Source organism: Impatiens glandulifera, chromosome 2 (genome assembly GCF_907164915.1).
Source record: "Impatiens glandulifera chromosome 2, dImpGla2.1, whole genome shotgun sequence".
NCBI classification, from domain to species: domain Eukaryota; kingdom Viridiplantae; phylum Streptophyta; class Magnoliopsida; order Ericales; family Balsaminaceae; genus Impatiens; species Impatiens glandulifera.
Genome location: NC_061863.1, coordinates 47562847 through 47586294, shown reverse-complemented (window position 1 = coordinate 47586294; position 23448 = coordinate 47562847). Strand labels below are relative to the sequence as shown.

General features: G+C 30.7%; 1 protein-coding gene across 1 annotated transcript; it reads right to left on the bottom strand.

The window, feature by feature from the left end:
- Positions 1-21130: 21130 nt before the first annotated feature.
- Positions 21131-22529, bottom strand: LOC124924764. Its single transcript, XM_047464757.1, has 2 exons — positions 21912-22529; positions 21131-21812 (listed from the first exon to the last, which is right to left on the bottom strand). The coding sequence occupies exons 1-2, from the start codon at positions 22527-22529 to the stop codon at positions 21207-21209; spliced, it is 1224 nt and encodes a 407-aa protein (XP_047320713.1). The 3' UTR covers positions 21131-21206.
- Positions 22530-23448: the final 919 nt, after the last annotated feature.

The following is a 23448-nucleotide window of genomic DNA, read 5'->3' as shown; positions in this document are numbered from 1 at the left end:
CATCCTCCCCTAAACCCTAATTAGTGAATTCCCATTACAATTTAATTTCAATTTTTTGTATTACTATTTAGTATTTTGTTGAATTTGGATTTAATTTTATTTAAGAATGGTTTTTTTGTATTGTCTTCTTTTTCGTAAAAATATTTAAAACAGGTTTTGCGAAAAAAAAAAAATAATCGTGGTTTTTTATTTTTTTTAAAATTATTAATCACGGCGTTACAAAAGTCGTGGTTAATAATACAGTATTATTAACCACAACTTTCGTAACGCCGTGATTAATAATACAGTATTATTAACCACAACTTTTGTAACGCCGTGGTTAATAATACAGTATTATTAACCACGACTTTTGGTAACGCCGTGATTAATAATACTGTATTATTAACCACGGCTTCCTTCACATAAAGTCGTGGTTAATAATCAAAAACTTTTAACGTCGAGATTTATAGTGTCCACAAGAGACGACTTTGTTCGCTGACGTTAATAATCATTAATGTCGGCAATAAAGCTTTTAACGACGGTTTTCGCCGTCTTTAATAGTCTTTTTTTTTTACTAGTGAAGTTCACTAAAAGAGGGATATTCTCCGATGTCAAAAGTATGAGAGGTAGAAAATATTATGATGACTTTACATTACTTGTTTCACCGTAATATTTTCCAAGTTCCTAACTTTGACAAGTCTAACATGAAATCCAAGGGTTGCGAGGGATAATATTTAGGGGCCACGTAATTCTCGCACACCCTAGATTAACCACCCCATTCTTTTCACTTGTCGCCTAACAAGTTTCCATCGATCAAAGGTCTCAATTTATGGTCATTCCCACGCTTCTTCTCTCCCGACTACCTTCCCAACAAACTCACAAACGAAATGACCCGATTTGATCAAATCTAAAGACCAGATGCTCCAACTTTCTAGATCTCTCTTGATTTAAGTACTTCAAACCATTCTTCAACCCATTTTGGGATGCGCAATTATGACAAGTCTGAAGACATACAACCTGGTCCACACACATTAGTATATCAAATGTTTATCTCTGATCGGAACTCCTCAAAAGTCGTATGAGAAATTGTCTAATCCTGTTAATCCAACGACATATGTAGTTCTCAAAACATTCACATACACATTAGTTATGGAACATGGATGTACGCGTTTAAAAATATCCATCCCAAAAAACGATTTAATCGACTTTAAATAAATAAATTTTAAATATAATTATTTTTTTGAAAATTTTGAAATAAAATTATATCAAATCGGGGATGATTTAAAAACCAGTTTGTGACTAAATAGTCACTATCTAAATTTTCTTACAAAACTAGGAAAAAATAAATTCTTGGCGTGTAAAACAATAATGCTTTTGAAAAAGAGATTATTTAAGATTTAGATGTTTCGTTACAAATGAGAAAAGACATTATCTTCATCTTCAACCTAGAAGTCGATTATCTATAATCTTTTTGAGTGCTTATTATTAAGCAAAAAGCTCAAGAAAAATAACCTCTTTTTTCATTCTTAAAATTAAAATAAAAATATTTTCAGTATAAAGTTATTGATATAATTAATGCAGTAAAAGAAAAAATTTAAACTATTTTAGTAGTGAATCTAGATTAACCATTTAAATTTAAAGAATTTAAATGGTAAATAAATAACTTAAACTAAAATATCAAATTAAAATTTATAAATTAAATTAAGACAAATTAAAAATTTACAATGAACCTAAAATGTTTCACAAAATGCTAAATATGATTTCTATCTTTTTTTATTTATTTTATTTTTTACCCACATCTTTTCCCACCATAGATTTTGACATTCTTTTGAGAAAAAAAGTTTGAAATTTGTCTAGTCATATAGGTTATCGTGGTTTCAAATAATCTCCCTTTTTCTTTCACTTTATTTTCTTTAATCCCTAAAAAATCAAATAAATTAAAATTAATATTTGTTTATTTTATTTTACCTTATTTATTTACATAAATAAATTAACATTAATATATATATATATATATATATTAAATTATTTATTTGCTTATTTATTGTACTAATAGATATCAAATAAAATAAAATTCAATCTACTTATCAAACAATTATTTATTTTATTTGCAACAATTTATTTTATTAATAATAGTACGATAAAATTTATTTTGAGAAGATAAAATATTATTCCTTTAAGTAATTTTAATTTTCAAAACATATATTTGGGTAGACTCCAAATTTATTTAAAAAATATATAAATTAGGGGACATAAATGAGTGTACAAAATACCCCTCTTTAACAAAGTTTGGATGAAAATTTTGGTTTTAGTAAAATGCACGTACAAACTTGACTAATATACACTTCATTTGAATTTTCCAAATTTATTGTTTTTCTTAGATTTGTTTAGTGAAAACATTAAAAGATAAAACTTAATGGCGTCCATGTTCACGATATCTCCAATATTATGCTCATATGTTATTTGTTGGAGAATTCGAAATGCAATGACTATCCATTTGTGGATCAAAACATCTTCAAGAACCAGTTTAGTACATTTTCTCTTTGACTATTTACAAGGAGACCAATTGTAAGTGCATTTCTTCGACACATAGTTTATCAATTACGAATTCAAACTCTAGTACGAACGATAACGTCATTTTTTCTTGGAGGATCTTATATGCTCGAACATCAGTATTTGAAGTTCACGTCAACCTTAATCTTTTAATCACGTACAATGAGGTTAGATTTCACTTCTCTTCTGAAAGTTATGTATTTCGAACTCTAAGCCTCAAAGTGTTTTTCATTAGACATACTCGGGATATATCTAATAGAATCGATACACTTTTGTTCTTATGTTTATCATATCCAACAAAAGTCTAGGCGAATAACAACTAGTGATTTCAATATCTCAACCACTATGAGTGTCTTTTTCACCATCTCTTTTCCTGTAACCGGGTATATCTGATAGAATCGATACACTTTTGTTTTTGCGTTTAATAATCTGGACAAGAGTCTAAGTTAAACAACAAGTGGTGATTTTAATATCTCAATTAGTATAGTCTTTTTTAATACAAGTTCTTGTATTTTCCTACATTTTTAGAGGCATTGAGTACTCACGCATAACCTCCATTAGAGATGAAACGCCTTAGTTCGCAACAATGGTTCCGAGTTTGAGTATTTTGACTTTTCCACGAGCTTTTCCAACAAGTTTTTGGGCGCTTTGTAAGACTTTTGAGCGAGTTGAATCGGATAGTACTCTATTCGAATACGAAAAGTTACTTTGGCTTATTTTGAGACAGTCAAGGAAATGATTGACCTTTTATTATCCTTACATGTTTTTTAAATCCTCATTTTACTCTTTATATTCTTTTCTTTATTAATAATTCTCTAAAGGGTCAAAATATTTACACTTGTCTCAATGTGATCATAATCAATCGTGTGAAAACATTTGATCGTTTTCAATGCCCCTAGTTTTGATGTTGGGTTTTGATGTTTGACCTGGTTAAGGTTTTCTTTATACTTAGTCTAAAATTTTGTCATTGTAATCATTATTTTTATTTTAATAAAAAAAATCCCTTGTATTGAAATAGGGGTTTTGTGTGTTTTTTATATTTTTATTATGATTGGAATCGAACCCATGACAGACTGTCTACATATTCATTATTCTCATAAAAGAAAAAATCAAGCCCAGCGTAGTTCTAGTTACAAAATAGTTGAAATTGATTTTTTTTGTTCTGGTGGCCTTATTGTTGACACAGGGTTTTTTATTTTTATTTTTATTTTTGGACATTATTGTGACCGAACTCATGACATACTACCTACTTATTCTCGTTAAAATAAAAATTAAGACCAACATAGTTCCAATTATAAAAGAAAGGATTGCTTTTTAATTTTGTTTTATTGGGGACCGAACCTCATGAGAGGTTGCATACGTACTCTCATAATATGAGAAAATCATATCCGACGTAGTTCATTATACAAAAAGAAGTCAAATTAACCTTGTCGTGAAATGTCTCCCTCATTTGGCTTTCTATTTCTTGCTTCTAATGTCATTGACATGTAATCCAAACCATGATTATCTATTGTATGCACCCGGTTTGACTCTTCAATATCGTCACCAAAAATATAATTAATGTTTATCAACTTTTCATCTTCAACAATCAAACTCAACATATTACTCCCGTTAATCAGATCTTTATGCACCTTAATTAGATTCACTATATGAGCTGGTAGGGGATTCAACTTGGCTTTTGGGACTGTGATGAACTTATCGTCGATGAGATTTTAAATAACCCCTCTTAGTGAAAGACACTAATTAATCCAGTGCCCTTTAGTCTGGTAGTATTTACACCACTCATTCTGAAACCTCCCTATTATAGGCCTATCGGGATTTAGAGTCATGACATGGACTATGTTATTTTGCTTTAAAATCTCGAGAGCTTCAGATAATGTCGTGCCAGATCGTCGAACTTTTTGGGTGACTTAGGTGTAAACGAAGTAGCTCCTTTAGACGACCTGGGATAAGCTGAATAGCGGCTAGCATATGATCCATAAGGGTGCCCTTTCTTAACATTCGTTATTTCCAATGTTTCCACAACACACGCATTGATGATGTAGTTTACTTGTGTCTTAGCCTTTTTTTGATTAAAATGAGGATTACTTTAGTATGTCGACATGCCCTTGATAACTTCTTTCTTTAATGCGTCATTGTATTCCATTCCAGAAGCAATCAAGTCCTCCATGAAAGCATACTTGTTGACTGACATGACTTTGGTGTACACTATATTCATATTAGCGTAGATCATATCCACTTGAATTTTGTTCATTGGTAGTCCATCAATTAGTGAAGCCATTGCCTTTCACCTATCAATGTACGATTCAAAAGTTTCACATAGACCCTATTTAATACTCCTAAGTTTTATCTCAAACTTGTCCACCTTCAAAAACTCACTAAATCGAATTTTGAATACCTTGGCTAGCTCTTCAATAGTCTGGTGTTGGGCTATGTTTTAAGGTAAATACCACTCGAGTGTCAATTCTTCAAGATATCGAGGGAACAATTGCAATACCATGTTCATATAGGCTGCTAGATCTTTATTCCCAACATACTTGGTTAGATGTGGTAATTTCAGTCCGTGAGGGACCATCCTTCACATCCCTCTTAGTTGCCTATAACTCAAATTTCAAACTCTTAGATCCATGTGTTATGCAAGAGTCTCTTGGATTGTCAAAGCCTCTTGATCTTATCTCTAATAAATGAGACTCTTCATGTCACGTCCTAAAATCACACTTTTCTTGACCGAGAAATTTACGGTCTTGATAGAGATCTACGACCGTGGATGCAGGCACCCAGGGCCGAGTGGTCCGACTGATGATTCTGCAAACAAGGAATTATCAGGCAAGTACTTTTCTAAACGTTTTCTAAAACCCACACAGTGCTATTTATTCATGTATTTGATATAAACGATGCATATGGTTTCAAAGCATGTTTTCATTGCAAGTACATGGTTTTCTAAAGAATGATGGTTTTAAGTTAAAAGCTATGGAATTTAAGAGATAATCATGGAGGAATTGACGGATACGAGAGGATGGCTACCAGAATGAGCTCTGGTGGTCCGATGCTCTCAAAATATGACTGGTGGAATTGACGGAGGGATGCCCACCCTGGAGGATCAGCTCTCCGGGCTAAGGATCCCGAATATGTGCTCAGTATGTAACTATATATGATTGGCTGATGAGATACCCTTAAAAACCCTCATGGATGCAATGTCTTAAAAGTGTTCTTATAAATGCTTGTTGGGTCCCTAAGCTCACTATGCTTGTGTGGTGTAGGAATCCAGCCAACGGATTTTATGACAAGTGAAGGAAGAGTTAGAGCGGAAGCGTGGTGTTGGAGATGTGTGTGGAAGGAGGGACAGAGACCGTAGGACCGACTTTTATATCAACTTTTTCAATGATTGGGTCAAATAGGCACCCTAGAGCTTCCGCATTTATGTTTGAAATCACGTTGATTTAGGTGCATGAAAGTAAGAAATTAGGACGTAACACTTCATGTCTCTTAGTTATGCTTTACTTTATTTAAGTTTTGTAATCGTGTTTTTATTCTAAGCAAGTTCAATAGATAGATTTTTATTAAGGTTATTTTCATTCTCTAAATTTCTATTGTCGCTTTCAATGACAACCAATCATTCCTTTTTAACTTCGTGAACCGAGTTATCTGTCGTGACAATGTCACCGCCCCATTATGAACTCGACTCGATGAGAACATGGAATCATCTCCAGTAACATGATGTCCGCACCCTGAATCAACGACCACCTTTGATCGATCTCCTATTTACCATGAGAAGCCTCTGTTTTCTTTTCTTTCGAAGTCGTCACATCGACATGAAAAGCCTTATCCCAGTCCTCCTCAACACGTTGATCAGACTTTTCTCCGAGATTTGAACCAACGAAATTTCCATTCAAATTTACTCGACATTAAAAAGCCTATTTATGGAAAGTCAAAATTGAGAGTCGATGTAATTGAGAAGTGGAATTAGGCTTGTGAATTGGTTCGTGATTGAAATTGACAGTCATTATCTCCACTACTAATCATTTGTGTAACTTGGTCTTCCTAACGGGTCACTCGTTTTTGCTCGATCCCCGGGATGGTAATACATACAAAAGTAAGAACCTCAAACCTTAGGTCTTTTGCACCCGCTTCAAACCATAACGACGAATCGAGGTAAACAGTTTTTATTATTATTATTTTCTTAAGTCACTTAAGATATCATAATTAGTTGTGTCAAACTAATATTTTAATAAAATATATAATATATTAAAATTATTTTTATTATATTTTAAAAAAGTACTATCATCCATTTATAAACAAAGTTTTATTTGGAATAAAAAGTTAAACCATTTCAATTCAAAACTATATAATATACATAAATAATACAAAAGTGTAAAATAATACATAAACTTGTTTACACTATCTTCTTGAACCTCTAATACTAGATATCAATAATTTGAAATGATATTGAGTCAGAATATTAAACAATTACCACTTAAATTCAAATTACAATGGGTTATTCACATCCTATCTTATTTGGACGAAGATATCCACTCCCAATTCTGATATGGTGTGATAATAAATTTATTTAACAAATTTAACAAATATCATCCCTTTACATATTGCACTAATATTCAACAAATTAAGCATGATCAATATCAACACATCAAAATTATCAAAACAAATATACACCAAATGAAATTTGGTATTTCAATATTATCTGCTTTACGAAGTTTAATTTCGATCCAATGCATAGTTAGAAAATATTTCAACAAAAACATTTTAAATATTAAATAAAAATTGGACAAAATCTTATAAAAAATCCTAATTTGCATCCTTTTAAAATTGGGAGGATTTCAACTAACCAACTAAACTATTTATGTGATTACTATCCCTTAAAGAACAAATATAAAACAAAAAATTTGGAAAAGTTGGTTTACCAAATAATTTTGAGTTATGATAAAAAAAAACAAGTGAATTGAAAAAAAAATCAGAATCTGTCACACTTTTTGTAGCCCATTTTTTTTTTTATTTAATTGCATTAAATTTATACAATAATTAACAACACTATTTGAAAGTGATTCACCACTTAAAATAGACAAACTATTTTCTGAAACTAATTTACACATTGTAAAAAAAAAATTTATAATTCAATGTCAATTATTCATTAAACTTAATGTACAACTGTTTTTTTAAAATAAAACATCAATAAACTTGTAAGAATACATTAATAATTCAACAAAAACATAACATTACATAAAACATTTAACATCCATTCAATTCTTTAACAATTTATTAAAAAACACATTCCAACTCAACATCTACAACATTTCATCATCAAGTTATCTCCGTTCATTAACATTACATGTAAAAGGAAAACAACAACAACAACCATTTATCACGATTTAGTATAAAGCCTTTGTTTTTCATGGTGGAATATGCATTTGAATCGATTTTGAAACCCATCTGAACGGGCCCATCTACTTCAGAACAGATTGAAATGCTCTAGTCCTTATCAAGCCCTCTTGGAGGTCTTTTGTTGTTCTGGATCAGATTATTCCTTTGGAAGAAGGGTTCTGTTGTAATGAAACCATGTTTGACGGTTGATTTGGTTCCTGCACCAGAATGATTGCCCCTGATTTGTAAAGGAGCAAATCCCTTGTTTCCACGCCACGAATCGAACCCACCAACCTATATAAACCATCTTGGACATTTACTGATCTGGTGTCACTCTACTCGAACAAAAACGGATTTCTACTTCGTATCCAAAACTCTTTTCAAGAAATAAATTCTCAACTTTCATCTTCTAATCGAAAAACCGTATCTTGATAGAGTTTGGGGAAAGAGAGGAAGGCGGCTAGGGTTATAGAAAAATGTTGTAGGTTTCTTTTGAACCCTATCCAATTTTATATTAGAGAAATAAGGTATAAAGTAGATTTAAGTCCCTATATAAATTTGGACTTTCCAATTATATAATTATTTATTAATGGATTAAAATTAATCTCAAACTTATAATAAAATAAAATTGTGAGTCTTATTTTTTGTGAGAGTTATAGGAAGCAGAAAATTGAGGGTGGAGACTGAGGAAGGAATGAAAATAAAGAAAATGTAAGAAGAGAGTAGAGAGAAATTTTATTATTTTTTTAGTCAATCAGATTGCGTCACGTTATAGTTATAATCTCGCAAAATCTTTATTCCAAATTTCTTCCGCTGATCATTTTTTTTTGTTTTAGTTATAATGAGATTTGTTTAACTGGTACAATTAAATAATTCCAGTTTTAAATTATTCATTTAATAAAAAAATTATAATTTATTAAATAAGACATGTATGATTTACCACTTGAATAAAACTTTATGAACGTTCAAAATTGTTTCAAAGTGTGAAGTTATTTTTCAAAACATTTAAAAAAAATTATAAATCTTAATTTTGAACTTAAGACACAATTGAGTTTTTATTTTATAATTTTTTATTATAAATATGTTGGGAAAAAAGTGTTCGATTACATTTAGAAGCGATTTGAGCTTAAGTGGGGTCATGACGGTGTAATTCTAGTTTTTTCTAATTTCAAAAAAAATATGTTGATAAAAAAAAATAGTCTTATATCAAATTTTTAGCTTCAAAATTTGATGGAATACTAAAATTACATAAAAAAATTTATAGTTTTTTTTTTAGACTTTGATTAATAACAAGTAAATTAAATCTAATTTGAACTTGTGCCCATTGTAAAAATACAAGTTTTTATGGTGGGAATTATATATTTTTTTTAATATTTACCAAAGATCATACTATTTTTAAGTTATAATGTCATGTTTTATTTTAAAAACATGGGAGAAGAGTGAAATCCATTGAATCATAAATTAACATCTCAATAAATTTTGATTAAAAATATTAAAGGATACAAAAGTGAGACGCTGATTTAATGAAAAAACAAATGATTCTATGATGTATGAGATTTATATATGTTAATCGATAACAAAGATATATTATATTAGATATTACTAAATTAGAAATTATATTTGGCCCAATTAATATTTTAGGGTGGAGATTGAGTCGTTTTATTAAATGGACTCAAACTTAGATAATTTTATTAAACGAAACTCGAACTTTAAATTTTGCCAGATTCGAAATATCAAATTTTAGTCATTTGAGCCAAGAACTTAATTTGAGCCAACGATATGTAATTTTAATATTCCATAAAAATTGGGAAGCATATAGGACTATTTTTTATATCAACATATTTATAATAAAGAATATGTAAAAAAAGAAAAGGCCAATTGTCTGTTAATTATTATATTGTTCAAAATTGAGATTTATGATTTTTTAAAATATTTTGAAAAATAACTTCATTCTTTGAAACAAATATGATGTCTTTATAGCAGATGTTAAATGCTCCCCTTATTGTTGGCATGTTGGTTTAATTTATATTATTTAAGTGGTAAATCAAGGATGGAGTTATTGGCTCAAATGCATAAATTTTGATAGTTCGACCTCATAAGATATAATTTAAAGCTCGAGCCTTAATGAATAAAAACGACCCAAGTTCAAACTCCAATTCATAAAAATGATCAAAGTTCGGGCCAAATATAATTTCTAATTTAGTAATATCTAACATCTATAAATCTCATACAACTCAGAATTTTTGTTTTTTCATTGATTAAGTGCCTCACTTATCACTTAATACAAATTAAATTACTTATAAAAAAAATTGATTTATAAAGTTTATATTTACTTATACATTTTTTTTTAAATGTATAATTAAACATGATATTAAAATTTTAAAATACCATGTTAACAAATACATTCACAAGCTCCTAACAAACAAGTATTTAAATGCAGATAAAAATAGACAAGTTCATAACAAAAATTAAACAAAAAAAATATTATTTTTAAATATTAAAGTTTGGATTACCATATTATTCATAAAATATTATAATAAATATATAATAGAGAGATGATACAAGAAGCGACTTCACCTGGCATGCCAAGCAGGTCAAATAACAATTAATTTTATTTTCTTTTTCCACGTAGGATAATCCCCCTCAATTCAAACTCCTCTCATTTCCTCTCAACCATTCTCTCTCTTCAATCTGGAAACGCTCAAAATTCTCTAAACAACCCTCTCTTCAATCTTCAATCTATCTCTGCTAAAACTCACTCCCATTTCTGATCAACAACCATCTCTTCAATCTTCAATCTATCTCCGCTAAAACTCACTCTCATTTCTGATCAACAACTCTCTCTTAAATCTTCAATCTATCTCCGCACTCACTACCATTTCCGCTCAAACTCATTCTCAAATTCATTTAAACCCTAACCTAAGTATCCGCTCAAACTCTAACCCTAAATATCCGCTCAAACGGAATCCGCTCAAACAATGACAGAGAAGAACAAAAAAAACTTTAGGTAAAAGGAAAAAGCCAGATAGAGATGCAGCGTTAACTTCAGATAGAGATAAAAGGTAAGTTATCGTTGTTGCACTATTTTCATTTACTGTGTCCCTTGTTCATTGTGGATCTATTGCAACGTTAACTGTCTCCTCTTGTTTATTCTTCATTGAATCAGTTCTTTATTTTCTGGTATATGATTAACTGTCGATATATCTATACCATTTTATGAAGTAAAGGTATTAGGAAATGATTAACTCTTTGTTTATGAAGCATATGTATATGATTAACTCTTTGAAATTTAAGTGAGTGGTATTAGAAAATTGAGAAGATAACAAAGGTATGAAAAAGTAAAGAAAAACTCACAGCCAATATATTATCAACCTCACTTTGTATTCTTCAGTTTAAACAATCAAGCGGCTGTTATGAAATAAGACAGGAAGAAAGACAGTTGATAAATATTAAGCTTAAATTGTTAATATTGTGTTGTCTTGTGTGTTAGACTATGTGGTATCGAGTTTTCTTTCCACCCATCAAAATAAATCTTGCAGGTAAACTTTAGTATTACACCATGTTGTCTTGTGTATTATACTATATTGTCCTGTGTACTACAATATGTTGTCCCGTGTATTACACTATGTTGTCCTGTGTATTTCATTGAGTTTTCAGTAGTGTTATACAATATTGTCCCGTCTAATACTATTCTGTCCTGAAACCATGTTGTAGGTTCAAGATTTTGAAATCCCTGGTGAATGTTGATGAAATAAAGAATTTAAATTAGTGCAATTTTGTATACACCGAACTTATTGACAGTATAACAGAGTGGCAAGCGAAACCAACCTCGTACTTTACAGGGCCACTGACGTTCTTTATGGTAATGTAATTTTTTTGTAAAACATCCAATTTAAACTAGTAAATACTAAACCTTTCATTTTTTCCTTCAGCTATGCTACATGGACAGAGTATCAGAGTTCAGAACTAGACGAAAATACCACAGAATTTTCCCAATCCTGTCTTGCTGGAATGACGAGATGGTTAAAGAGAGAAACAATGTGGAAAAGAAAAATGGGCAGTTCTACCGAGGACGTATTATTGATAGGATTTCAATATGTGATTCAATGTAATGGTTTATATTTATAATTGAATAGTATTGTTAGTTGATCTCTTAAGAATGGTTTGTCAATTTGGGTAAAACATGGTTTAGAAAGAGAGATTATTATTATTATTATGATTTTCAACAGGTCAATTGTTGCAAAGTTGATGATCCTAGTTGTTGTCGTTATTGTGCTCTAGAGCCAGGCACGGACAGAGGCAGCAAGAGTCCTACCAAAGTTCAATTTTATTATTATTATGATTAAAAGTAGTAGTTAAATGTTGTTCAATTTCTTTTTACATATATTCAAGTACAAACTATAAATAAATAAAATGGTTATAAATGGAGAAGTGAAATATGATTCTTTTGTTAGGGAAATGTGAATCTAATAACATGGTGAATGAATACATACATGATGATTCTGGACATATTTTGCTGAAATAAACAAAAAATAAAGTAAGTAAGAAAGAAAGAATGAATACAGTCTTTGCATCATAATGTTTCATTCAATTCCATCAATTCCTACATAAAAAGAGTTCCATTTTGTAACTACAAAAGAGTCACATAATTTTGATGAATCGAACAGAAACAGAAATATACAATTGAATTGTATCTTGTACGATTGTTAAAAAGTATCCCACAGTATCTATACAATATACATGGCCTTATTATGGGCAGTTGAAATATATTCTTCCCCCTTGGCGTAAACGAACCACTTTTTGCACATCCAACAAAGAAAATTTTTTGTTTGCCATCTGGTCCATTCCTTGTTCCCAACTTTCAGACTCCAAAACCCATTGATTGTGCATACAATCTATAAAATTCTCGAAGGTCATTTTCATAAACAAACGACATCCCAAACTTTGGAATTTTGTCTTCGGTACATTGAGATGATGGTTCATCCATAAGCTACATAAGAATACAAAAAAACAGAAATCAACACATGAACAATCACAAAACAACAGAAAAACGTGAATCTCTTGAAACAAACAGAAGAACAATAAAACGCATTAAAATATAGTTTAAAACACGGAACAACATATTACAATAATACAAATGACAATAGAATATTAACATTTCGAGTAACTTAAATATTTACAACACATGACAATAGCGTATAAAAATACAGGACAACATAGTTTAGGACACGGGACATCATAGTTTAATACATAGGACAACATAAAATAAAATAGAGGACAACAAAAGCCAACAAAAATATTAACAGTTTTACACAAGTTTTTAAAAACAACATAATATTAACAGTCTAACTACATAAACAACAAAAAGATATACCTATTTATGTCCCCAATTGTTGGTAGGTTATTTTCAGAAATAAACGACATCCCAACATTGGGAAATTTGTCTTCGATACATGGTGATAATGGTTCATCCATAGGGCTACATAAGACAAAAAAGAGAAATTAGCACAAAGAATACATGACAACACATGAACAACATATTACAATAATACATGAAAACATATTGAATAAAATGTAGGAAGACATATTGGATAAAACGCATTAAAACGCCAAAAAAATATAGTTTAAAACACAGAACAACATATTACAATAACACAAATGACATCAGAATATTAACATTTCGAGCAACTTTAATATTTACACGGGACAACATAGTTTAAGACACGGGACATCATAGTTTAAGACACGGGACAACATAGAACAAAACAGAGGACAACACAAGTCAATAAAAATATTAACAGTTTTATACAGGTTCTTGAAAACAACAAAAATATTAACATTTTTATACAGGTTCTAACTACATATTGGTTCCTACACATAACAATCACAAAACAACAGAAAAACGTGAATCTCTTGAAACAAACAGAAGAACAATAAAACAAAGAAAAAAGTAAACTATGATGGCAGAGAAGATATACCATTAGAAGAAGAAGCTAATCAGACAGTCGGACAATGACGAAGACGAATCTAAACAAAACGCAATGAGAAGACGACGAGGATGAAGACGAATCTAAAGAACGGAAGGACGACGAGGATGAAGACGCAAGAACAGTAAGGAGTTAAACGACGAGGATGAAGACGAATCTAAAGAACGTAAGGAGAAAAAGCTAGACGGCGCGGATGAAGACGAATCTAAAGAATGGAAGGAAAAGATGACAACGTGCCGAGGGTGAAAAAAATGGAAGAAGAAGAATAAGGAGGGTTTTATTTGATGAGCGGGAAATGAGATGAGGGTTTGCTAGAGAGAATATGTAATTTTTTTCTCTTTCCTCTATGGCATGCCAGGTGGATTCGCTTCTTGTTTGGTTCCCAATTCGTTTCTTGTATCATTTCTCTAAATAATATCTGGATGATAACAATGTTATGTTTTCTATATGGAGATGATATATCCTAATATGAGTCATAATATTATTATGTACACTTCTTTAAATTGAGAACTAAATGTAAAAATATAAATGTGGACCCACATAAAGTTTTAAAATAAACCCACCATTGTGACATTAGTTGATGCAAACTATAGAAATAGGATAAATGAAGAATTAAAATGATAAATGAGGAATTAAACTATTGTAGTGTCTTATTAAAAATAAATGAAACAAAACAAAATGTGGTCACAATGGGTTAAGCACGTAGTCTCAAATAACTTAATTATTTACCTAAACGCAAAATTTGTCCCCTGACATGCTCGAATATAGGACTTCTCAAGAAGGCTGAGATATCCTCTCTTGTTACTTAGGCTAGAAGAGGGAATGCAATGTCTTATTGATTCTAATGCTACTGTAGAGTATTTTACTTATTAATTTGAACTCATTGTTAATGTTAGGCCTTCTTATAATCAAGAATAAGTTCTGAGGGATATTCTCCATTGTCAAAAGTATGAGAGGTAGAAAATATTATGATGACTTTACATTACTTGTTTCACCATAACATTTGCCAAGTTCCTAACTTTGACAAGTCTAACATGAAATCCAAGGGTTGCGAGGGATAATATTTTGGGGCCACATAATTCTCGCTCACCCTAGATTAACCACCCCATTCTTTTCACTTGTCGCCTAACAAGTTTTCATCGAATCAAAGGTCTCAATTTATGGTCATTCCCACGCTTCTTCTCTCCCGACTACCTTCCCAACAAACTCACAAACGAAGTGACCCGATTTGATAAATCTAAAGACCAGACGCTCCAACTTTCTAGATCTCTCTTGATTTAAGTACTTCAAACCATTCTTCAACCCATTCTAGGATGCGCAATTATGACAAGTCTGAAGACATGCAACCTGGTCCACACACATTAGTATATCAAATGTTTATCTCTGATCGGAACTCCTCAAAAGTCGTATGAGAAATTGTCTAATCCTGTTAATCCAACGACATATGTAGTTGTCAAAACATTCACATACACATTAGTTATGGAACATGGATGTACGCGTTTAAAAATATCCATCCCCAAAAACGATTTAATCGACTTTTAATAAATAAATTTTAAATATAATTATCTTTTTGAAAATTTTGAAATAAAATTATATCAAATCGGGGATGGTTTAAAAACCAGTTTGTGACTAAATAGTCACTATCTAAATTTTCTTACAAAACTAGGAAAACAAATAAATTCTTGGCGTGTAAAAATAATGGAAAAAAGATTATTTAGAATTTCGGTATTTGGTTACACATGAGAAAAGACATTATCTTCATCTTCAATCTAGAAGTTGATTATCTATGATCTTTTTGGGGTGTTATTATTGATCAAAAAGTTCAAGAAAAATAACTTTTTTTTTTTCATTCTTAAAATTAAAATTTAAATATTTTCAGTATAAAGTTATTGAGAAAATTAATGCAGTAAAAGAAAAACTTTAAACAATTTTTAGTAGTGAATCTAGATTAACCATTTAAATTTAAAGAATTTAAACGGTAAATAAATAACTCAAACTAAAATATAAAATTAAAATTTATAAATTAAATTAAGACAAATTAAAAGTTTACAATGAACCTAAAATGTTTCACAAAATGCTAAAAACTTTAAAAATTAAAAAATTATAAATATGATTTCTATTTTTTTTCTCTCCACTTGCCCCCACCATAGATTTTGACATTCTTTTGAGAAAAAAAGTTTGAAATTTGTCTAGTCATATAGGTTATTGTGGTTTCAAATAATCTTCCTTTTTCATTCACTTTATTTTCTTTAATCCCTAAAAAAACAAATAAATTAAAATTAAAATTTATTTATTTTATTTTACCTTATTTATTTGCATAAATAAATTAACATTAATATATATATATATATATATATATATTAAACTATTTATTTACTTATTTATTTTACTAATAAATATAAAATAAAATAAAAATCAATCTACTTATCAAACAATTATTTATTTTATTTGCAACAATTTATTTTATTAATAATAGTAGGATAAAATTTATTTTGAGAAGATAAAATATTATTCCTTTAAGTAATTTTAATTTTCAAAACATATATTTTGGTAGGCTCTAAATTTATTTTAAAAATATATAAATTAGGGGAACATAAATGAGTATACAAAATGCCCCTCTTTAACAAAATTTGAATGAAAATTTTGGTTTTAGTAAAATGCATGTACAAGCTTGACTAATATAACTTCATTTGAATTTTCCAAATTTATTGTTTTTCTTAGATTTGTTTAGTGAAGACATTAAAAGATAAAATCTAATGGCGTCCATGTTCACGATATCTCCAATATGATGCTTATATGATATTTGTTGGAGAATTCGAAATGCAATGACTATCCATTTGTGGATCAAAACATCTTCAAGAACCGGTTTAGTACATTGTCTCTTTGACTATTCACAAGGAGATCAATTGTAAGTGCATTTCTTCGACACATAGTTTATCAATTACGAATTCAAACTCTAGTACGAACGATGCCTTCGTTTTTCCTTGGAGGATCTTATATGCTCGAACATCAGTATTTGAAGTTCACGTCAACCTTAATCTTTCAATCACGTACAATGAGGTTAGATCTCATTTCTCTTCTGAAAGTTATGTGTTTCGAACTCTAGGCCTCAAAGTGTTTTTTCTTAGACATACTCGGGATATATCTAATAAAATCGATACACTTTTGTTCTTATGTTTATCATATCCAACAAAAGTCTAGGCGAACAACAACTAGTGATTTCAATATCCTACATTTTTAGAGGCGTTGAGTTCTCACGCATAACCTCCATTAGAGATGAAACGCCTTAGTTCGCAATAATGGTTCCGAGTTTGAGTATTTTGACTTTTCCACGAGCTTTTCCAACAAGTTTTTGGGCGCTCCGTAAGACTTTTGAGCGAGTTGAATCGGATAGTACTCTATTCGAATTCCAAAAGTTACTTTGGCTTATTTTGAGACAGTCAAGGAAATGATTGACCTTTTCTTATCCTTACATGTTTTTTAAATCCTCGTTTTACTCTTTATATTCTTTTCTTTATCCATTATTATCTAAAGGGTCAAAATGTTTAGACTTTTCTCAATGTGATCATAATCAATCGTGTGAAAACATTTGATCATTTTCAATGCCCCTAGTTTCGATGTTGGGTTTTGACGTTTTACCTGGTTAAGGTTTTCTTTTTTACTTAGTCTAAAATTATATCATTGTAATCATTATTTTTATTTTAATAAAAAAAATCTTTTGTGTTGAAATAGGGGTTTTGTGTGTTTTTTATATTTTTATTATGATTGGAATCGAACCCATGACAGACTGTCTACATATTCATTATTCTCATAAAAGAAAAAATCAAGCCCAACGTAGTTCTAGTTACAAAATAGTTGAAATTGAAATTTTTCTTGTTGTGGTGGCATTATTGTTGACATAGGGTTTTTTATTTTTATTTTTATTTTTGGACATTATTGTGACCGAACCCATGACATACTACCTACGTATTCTCGTTAAAAGAAAAATCAAGACCAACGTAGTTCCAATTAGAAAAGAAATGATTGCTTTTTAATTTTGTTTTATTGGGGACCGAACCTCATGAGAGGTTGCGTACGTACTCTCGTAATATGAGAAAATCATATCCGACGTAGTTCATTATACAAAAAGAAGTCAAATTAACCTTGTCGTGAAATGTCTCTCTCATTTGGCCTTCTATTTCTTGCTTCCAATGTCATTGACATGTAACCCAAACCATGATTATCTATTGTATGCACCCGGTTCGACTCTTCAATATCGTCACCACAAATATAATTAATGATTATCAACTTTTCATCTTCAACAATCAAACTCGACATATCACTCCCGTCAATCAAATCTTCATGCACCTTAATTAGATTCACTATATGAGCTGGTAGGGGATTCAACTTGGATTTTGGGACTATGATGATCTTATCGTCGATGAGATTTTGAATAACTCCTCTTAGTGAAAGACACTAATTAATCTCGTGCCCTTTAGTCTGGTAGTATTTACACCACTCATTCTGAAACCTCCCTATTATAGGCCTATCGAGATTTAGAGTCATGACATGGACTATGTTCTTTTGCTTTAAAATCTCGAGAACTTCAGATAATGTCATGCCAGATCGTTGAACTTTTTGGGTGACTTAGGTGTAAACTAAGTAGATCCTTTAGACGACCTGGGATAAGTTGAATAGCGGCTAGCGGATGATCCCTAAGGGTGCCCTTTCTTAACATTCGTTATTTCCAATGTTTTCACAACCCACGCATTGATGATGTAGTTTACTTGTGTCTTAGCCTTTTTCTGATTAAAATGAGGATTGCTTTGGTATGTCGACATGCCCTTGCTGACTTCTTTTTTAATGCGTCGTTGTATTCCATTCCAGAAACAATCAAGTCCTCAATGAAAGCATACTTGTTGACCGACATGACTTTGGTGTACACTATATTCATATTAGCGTAGATCATATCCACTTGAATTTTGTTCATTTGGTAGTCCATCGATTAGTGAAGCCATTGTCTTTCACCTATCAATGTATAATTCAAAAGTTTTACATAGACCCTACTTAATACTCCTAAGTTTTATCTCAAACTTGTCCACCTTCAAAAACACACTAAATCGACTTTTGAATACCTTGGCTAACTTTTCAATAGTCTGGTGTTGGTCTATGTTTTAAGGTAGATACCACTCGAGTGTTAAATCTTCAAAATATCGAGGGAACAATTGCAATACCATGTTCATATAGGCTGCTAGATCTTTATTCCTGACATACTTAGTTAGATGTGGTAATTTCAGTCCGTGAGGGACCACATCCCTCTTAGTTACCTATAACTCAAATTTCAAACTCTTAGCTCCATGTGTTGACTTCCCTTTAGTTAGGGCATCAATTTGTGCTTTCATTTCGAGTTGAGAGGACTTGAGTTGCACTAGTTGATCACTCTGACTATTTGGTTGTACCAATGGTGTTGGGATGAGTAGTGGCGATGTATCTTTTGCTTCAGCAGATGAAGCGGTTTCTGTCTTTAGAGCTTGTTCAGTTTTGGTACCCGTATTCCATCCTATAGGCATGCCTTGTATTGTCGGTTATTTCTTTTTGGTTCTTCAACTGTGACTTTCTTCCCCTCTCGGATCTATTGTAGCCTTAATATCTCAAGAGCGGCTTCTTGAGCTTCCTCGTCATATGACTTTGAGGTTATGTGTCGTACAAGTGGTTGATACATTGGGCTCAAGTGAGTTAGTGAGTCTACTAGTGCCCTGCTAGTGGGTGGATTAAGTAATTGCCTTACCTAAAACTTAAAGTTTATAGATAATAATTTTTTTATATTAATATATAACGAATGCCCAACAAAATGAGAAAAAAATAATCAAAATTTATTTTATATATATATATATATATATATTACTGTTTTTAATTTTTTTATAAAGTGGTTCAAGGCATTAAATGAAACATAAAGGGTCGTGGGTGTTGCAAACTTATCTTCAACGTGGCTTATTTGTTTTAGTATGAGTAAAAAGTTTTTCCAGCTGCTTTGGTATATTTCAAAATAATTTAAATCTAAGTTGAAAAAGGTCCATGATTTAACAGAACCTATCCTATCAAATATAAACGGTTTTAGAATTATTTTTTATGAAATGAAATCAAACTCAAATTTAAAACAAAAGGTTTATTTTTTGGTTTATAATAATAATAAGTTTCTTAAATTAAATTTACTTTGAGCTTTTATAATATCATAAAGAATTGATCACCTTTTGTAAAAAAAAGGTACTATCATGAATTTATAAACAAAGTTCAAATATGATTATTTGAAAAAAATCCAATGCAAGCAAAATTCAAATCAAAATTGGGCATAAATATTTAAATTTTTGTTTGATTTACACTAATTATGAATTTAGAGAGTTTAAAATTTTAAATCTATTCAACATAATAAATGTATTCAAGAAAAAACTTGTTTACACAATATTTTTGAATCTCTAAATACTAAATATCAATCATTTAAAAGGGATATTAAGACAAAATATTAAAGCATGACCACTTAAATGTGAATTGCAATTGACTAGATGTGATATCCACCTACCAATTCTTATATGGTATGAAAATGACAGATGCAAAGTATACATTTATATTTATTTAGAATGATGAGTTCCGCTTCTCTATTAGAGTGCGATAAATTCTCGCGAGTTAAATACAAAACTCGCAAACACACTTAATAATTTAATCAGACGCATAATTTGCTACCTATCAGGTTCAAATCCGAGATTTCAAGGAGGTTAAAAATATCTATATACCGCTAGGCTAGAAGATAAAAGAGAGGGTGTCATTGCACTTACTAAAATTGATAACTAACCAAGTAAGCAAAATTTATTTTTATTAAATTTTATATTAATTTATTTTACATCTCTAAAAACATTAAAAATAAAATAAAAGTTACATAGGCTGCCCATAAATATCAAAGCCATGTGACAACAAATTTACTAAAATATTTAACAATTCACATTAGTTTATATATTCCACTAATCTTCAACAAATTAAGCACAATAGTCTATCCATAGCAGGGTATCAAAATTTTCATTTAATACCCTGTCACGTCAGCTTAAAACCTATTTTAACACTCACTTTTTAGCATATCCTACAACAGAGTGTTATTTAAGGTATCAAAATTACTTTTTCACTTTCTTTCACTTTCACATCATTTATACACAATTTCATTTTTTTTAACCACAAACAATATTAATCATCACTTGATAAATCAAACATACAAATATTATTTAAAACGAAGAAAAAACAAACACTCTAAACATTGATAATTTATTAAGTAGTGTTTTTAAAACTCTAATCGAGAGTTGTTCCAAATTTATTCCAAATGTGCATGACAAGATCTTTCTTCAATTGAATATGTTGTGCTTTGTCACGTAGATCGGCCCTAGTATGAATATTTGATTCAGATCGACCTTGAACATGCACTTGAAATTGAGGTAGCACTTCTCTTTGGACATTAACTGAGGAACTAGACCCAAAATTATTCGAACGTTCGAAGTCGATATTTTCCCAATTTCGTGAATACGAATCTCGTTCATCCTCCACAATCATATTATGTAAAATTATGCATGCCCTCATTATTTTACCTAGGCCATCAATATTCCACATCCTAGCTGGTTGGCGAATAATAGCAAATCGTGCTTCGAGTACCCCGAATGCACGTTCTACATCCTTCTTGCATGCTTCTTGTTGTTTTGCAAACAACTGCGCTTTGTCTCCTTGAGGCATTTGAATTGATTGAACAAAGATGGGCCATTTAGGATAGATTCCATCAGCAAGATAGTAGGCAAGATTGTATTGTCGACCATTCACAGTGAAGTTCACAGCAGGAGCTTCACCAGACTCAATGTCGTCAAAAATTGGTGACTTGTCTAATACATTAATATCGTTCAATGTTCCGGGCATGCCAAAAAAAGCATGCCATATCCACAAATCATAAGATGCCACTGCCTCGAGGATACTTGTTGTCGTGCTCTTGTGTCCATTAGTAAACTACTCTTGCCAAGCCTTAGGACAATTCTTCCACTCCCAGTGCTTGCAATCAATACTTCCAATCATTCTAGGAAAACCGTGCTCTTGTCCAACTTGGAGTAACCTCTGCAAGTCTTCCCCATTTGGTCGTCTTAAGTATTCATCTTGAAACAAGGCAATTATTGTTTCGCCAAAAATACGAGTGCACTCAAGTGTAGTGGTTTCTCCAATTTTCACATATTCATCACAGGCATCCCTGGCTACTCTATATGCAAGTATGCGCATGTCAATTGTACACTTCTGGATCGGTGTCAATCCAAGCTTTCCTACATTATTCCGCCTTTGGGTGAAGTAATGGTTGTAATTTGTTACGGCTTCTACAATTCGGAGAAACAATTGCCTTCTCATACAAAATCTACGTCTAAATTGCATTTCAGTATAAGTGCATGGCTCATCGAAATAGTCGGTCTTGAGCCTCTGATGGGCAGCTCCATGGTCTCTGTTTATAGAATTTCTTTTACGTGATCGATTGTTTCGCCTTTGAAGCTCTTCGAGAAGTTCTTTTTGCCTTTTGAGTAAAGATTCCTCCAACTCCCATTGTTGTTGAATCTCTTCGAGATTGAAAGGGTCTGGGGGAATATCCATATGATGATATGAAGAAAGGTGATACAATCAAGGATGATAATATGGTGGAAAATTTCAGAAATTTTTTAGTGTCCAAATGACACAAACCAAGTCTCTATTTATAGATCTTGAAAAATAAAAATAATGATATATATATATATATATATATATATTTTGATCAATTATTATGCAAAAGTGTATTTAAAAAAAACAAAAACAAAAAAGTAACCACCAGCGCTGTCACTTGGCACGCTGTGATTGGGCCACATCAAATTTAGTCCCGTATCAAAATTTGATACTCATATTTTAACACTTAATTTTGATACTCTGCTGCATCATTTGATATTATTTTAACACTCATTTGATACCTTATTTGACACCCTGAGTTGGATAGTCTTAGACAGATCAATTATTACCGCATCAAAATATCAAAACAAGATATCCACCAAATAATTTTGGTCTTTCAACCTTATGTGTTTAGGAAGTTTGATTTCAATAGAATAAATAATTAAAAAAACATTTCAACACAAACATTTTAAATAAAAATTGGACAAAACATTAATTAAAAAAATCTTAATTTGTACCATTTTAAAATTTGAAGGATTTGTGATTCTTATCCCTCCAAAGAATAAATATAAAACAAAAAAATTCTTCAAAAGAAGTTGATTTACTAAATCATTTTGAACTCACATTTAAAAAATAAAAAATTAAGTTTGATTTAATGCAATTATTCCAGAATCTAACAATTGTTTTAGCCCAAATTGTTTGATTTAATGCAATTAAATTTATACAACAATTAACAATACTGTTTGAAAGTGATTCAACAATTGAAATCATCAAATTATTTTCAGAAATTGATTCACAAATAGTAAAAAATTTGTTACAATTAAATGACAATTACTCAATGTTTTGAAAACCATTCTGATCATTAACTCAGAAT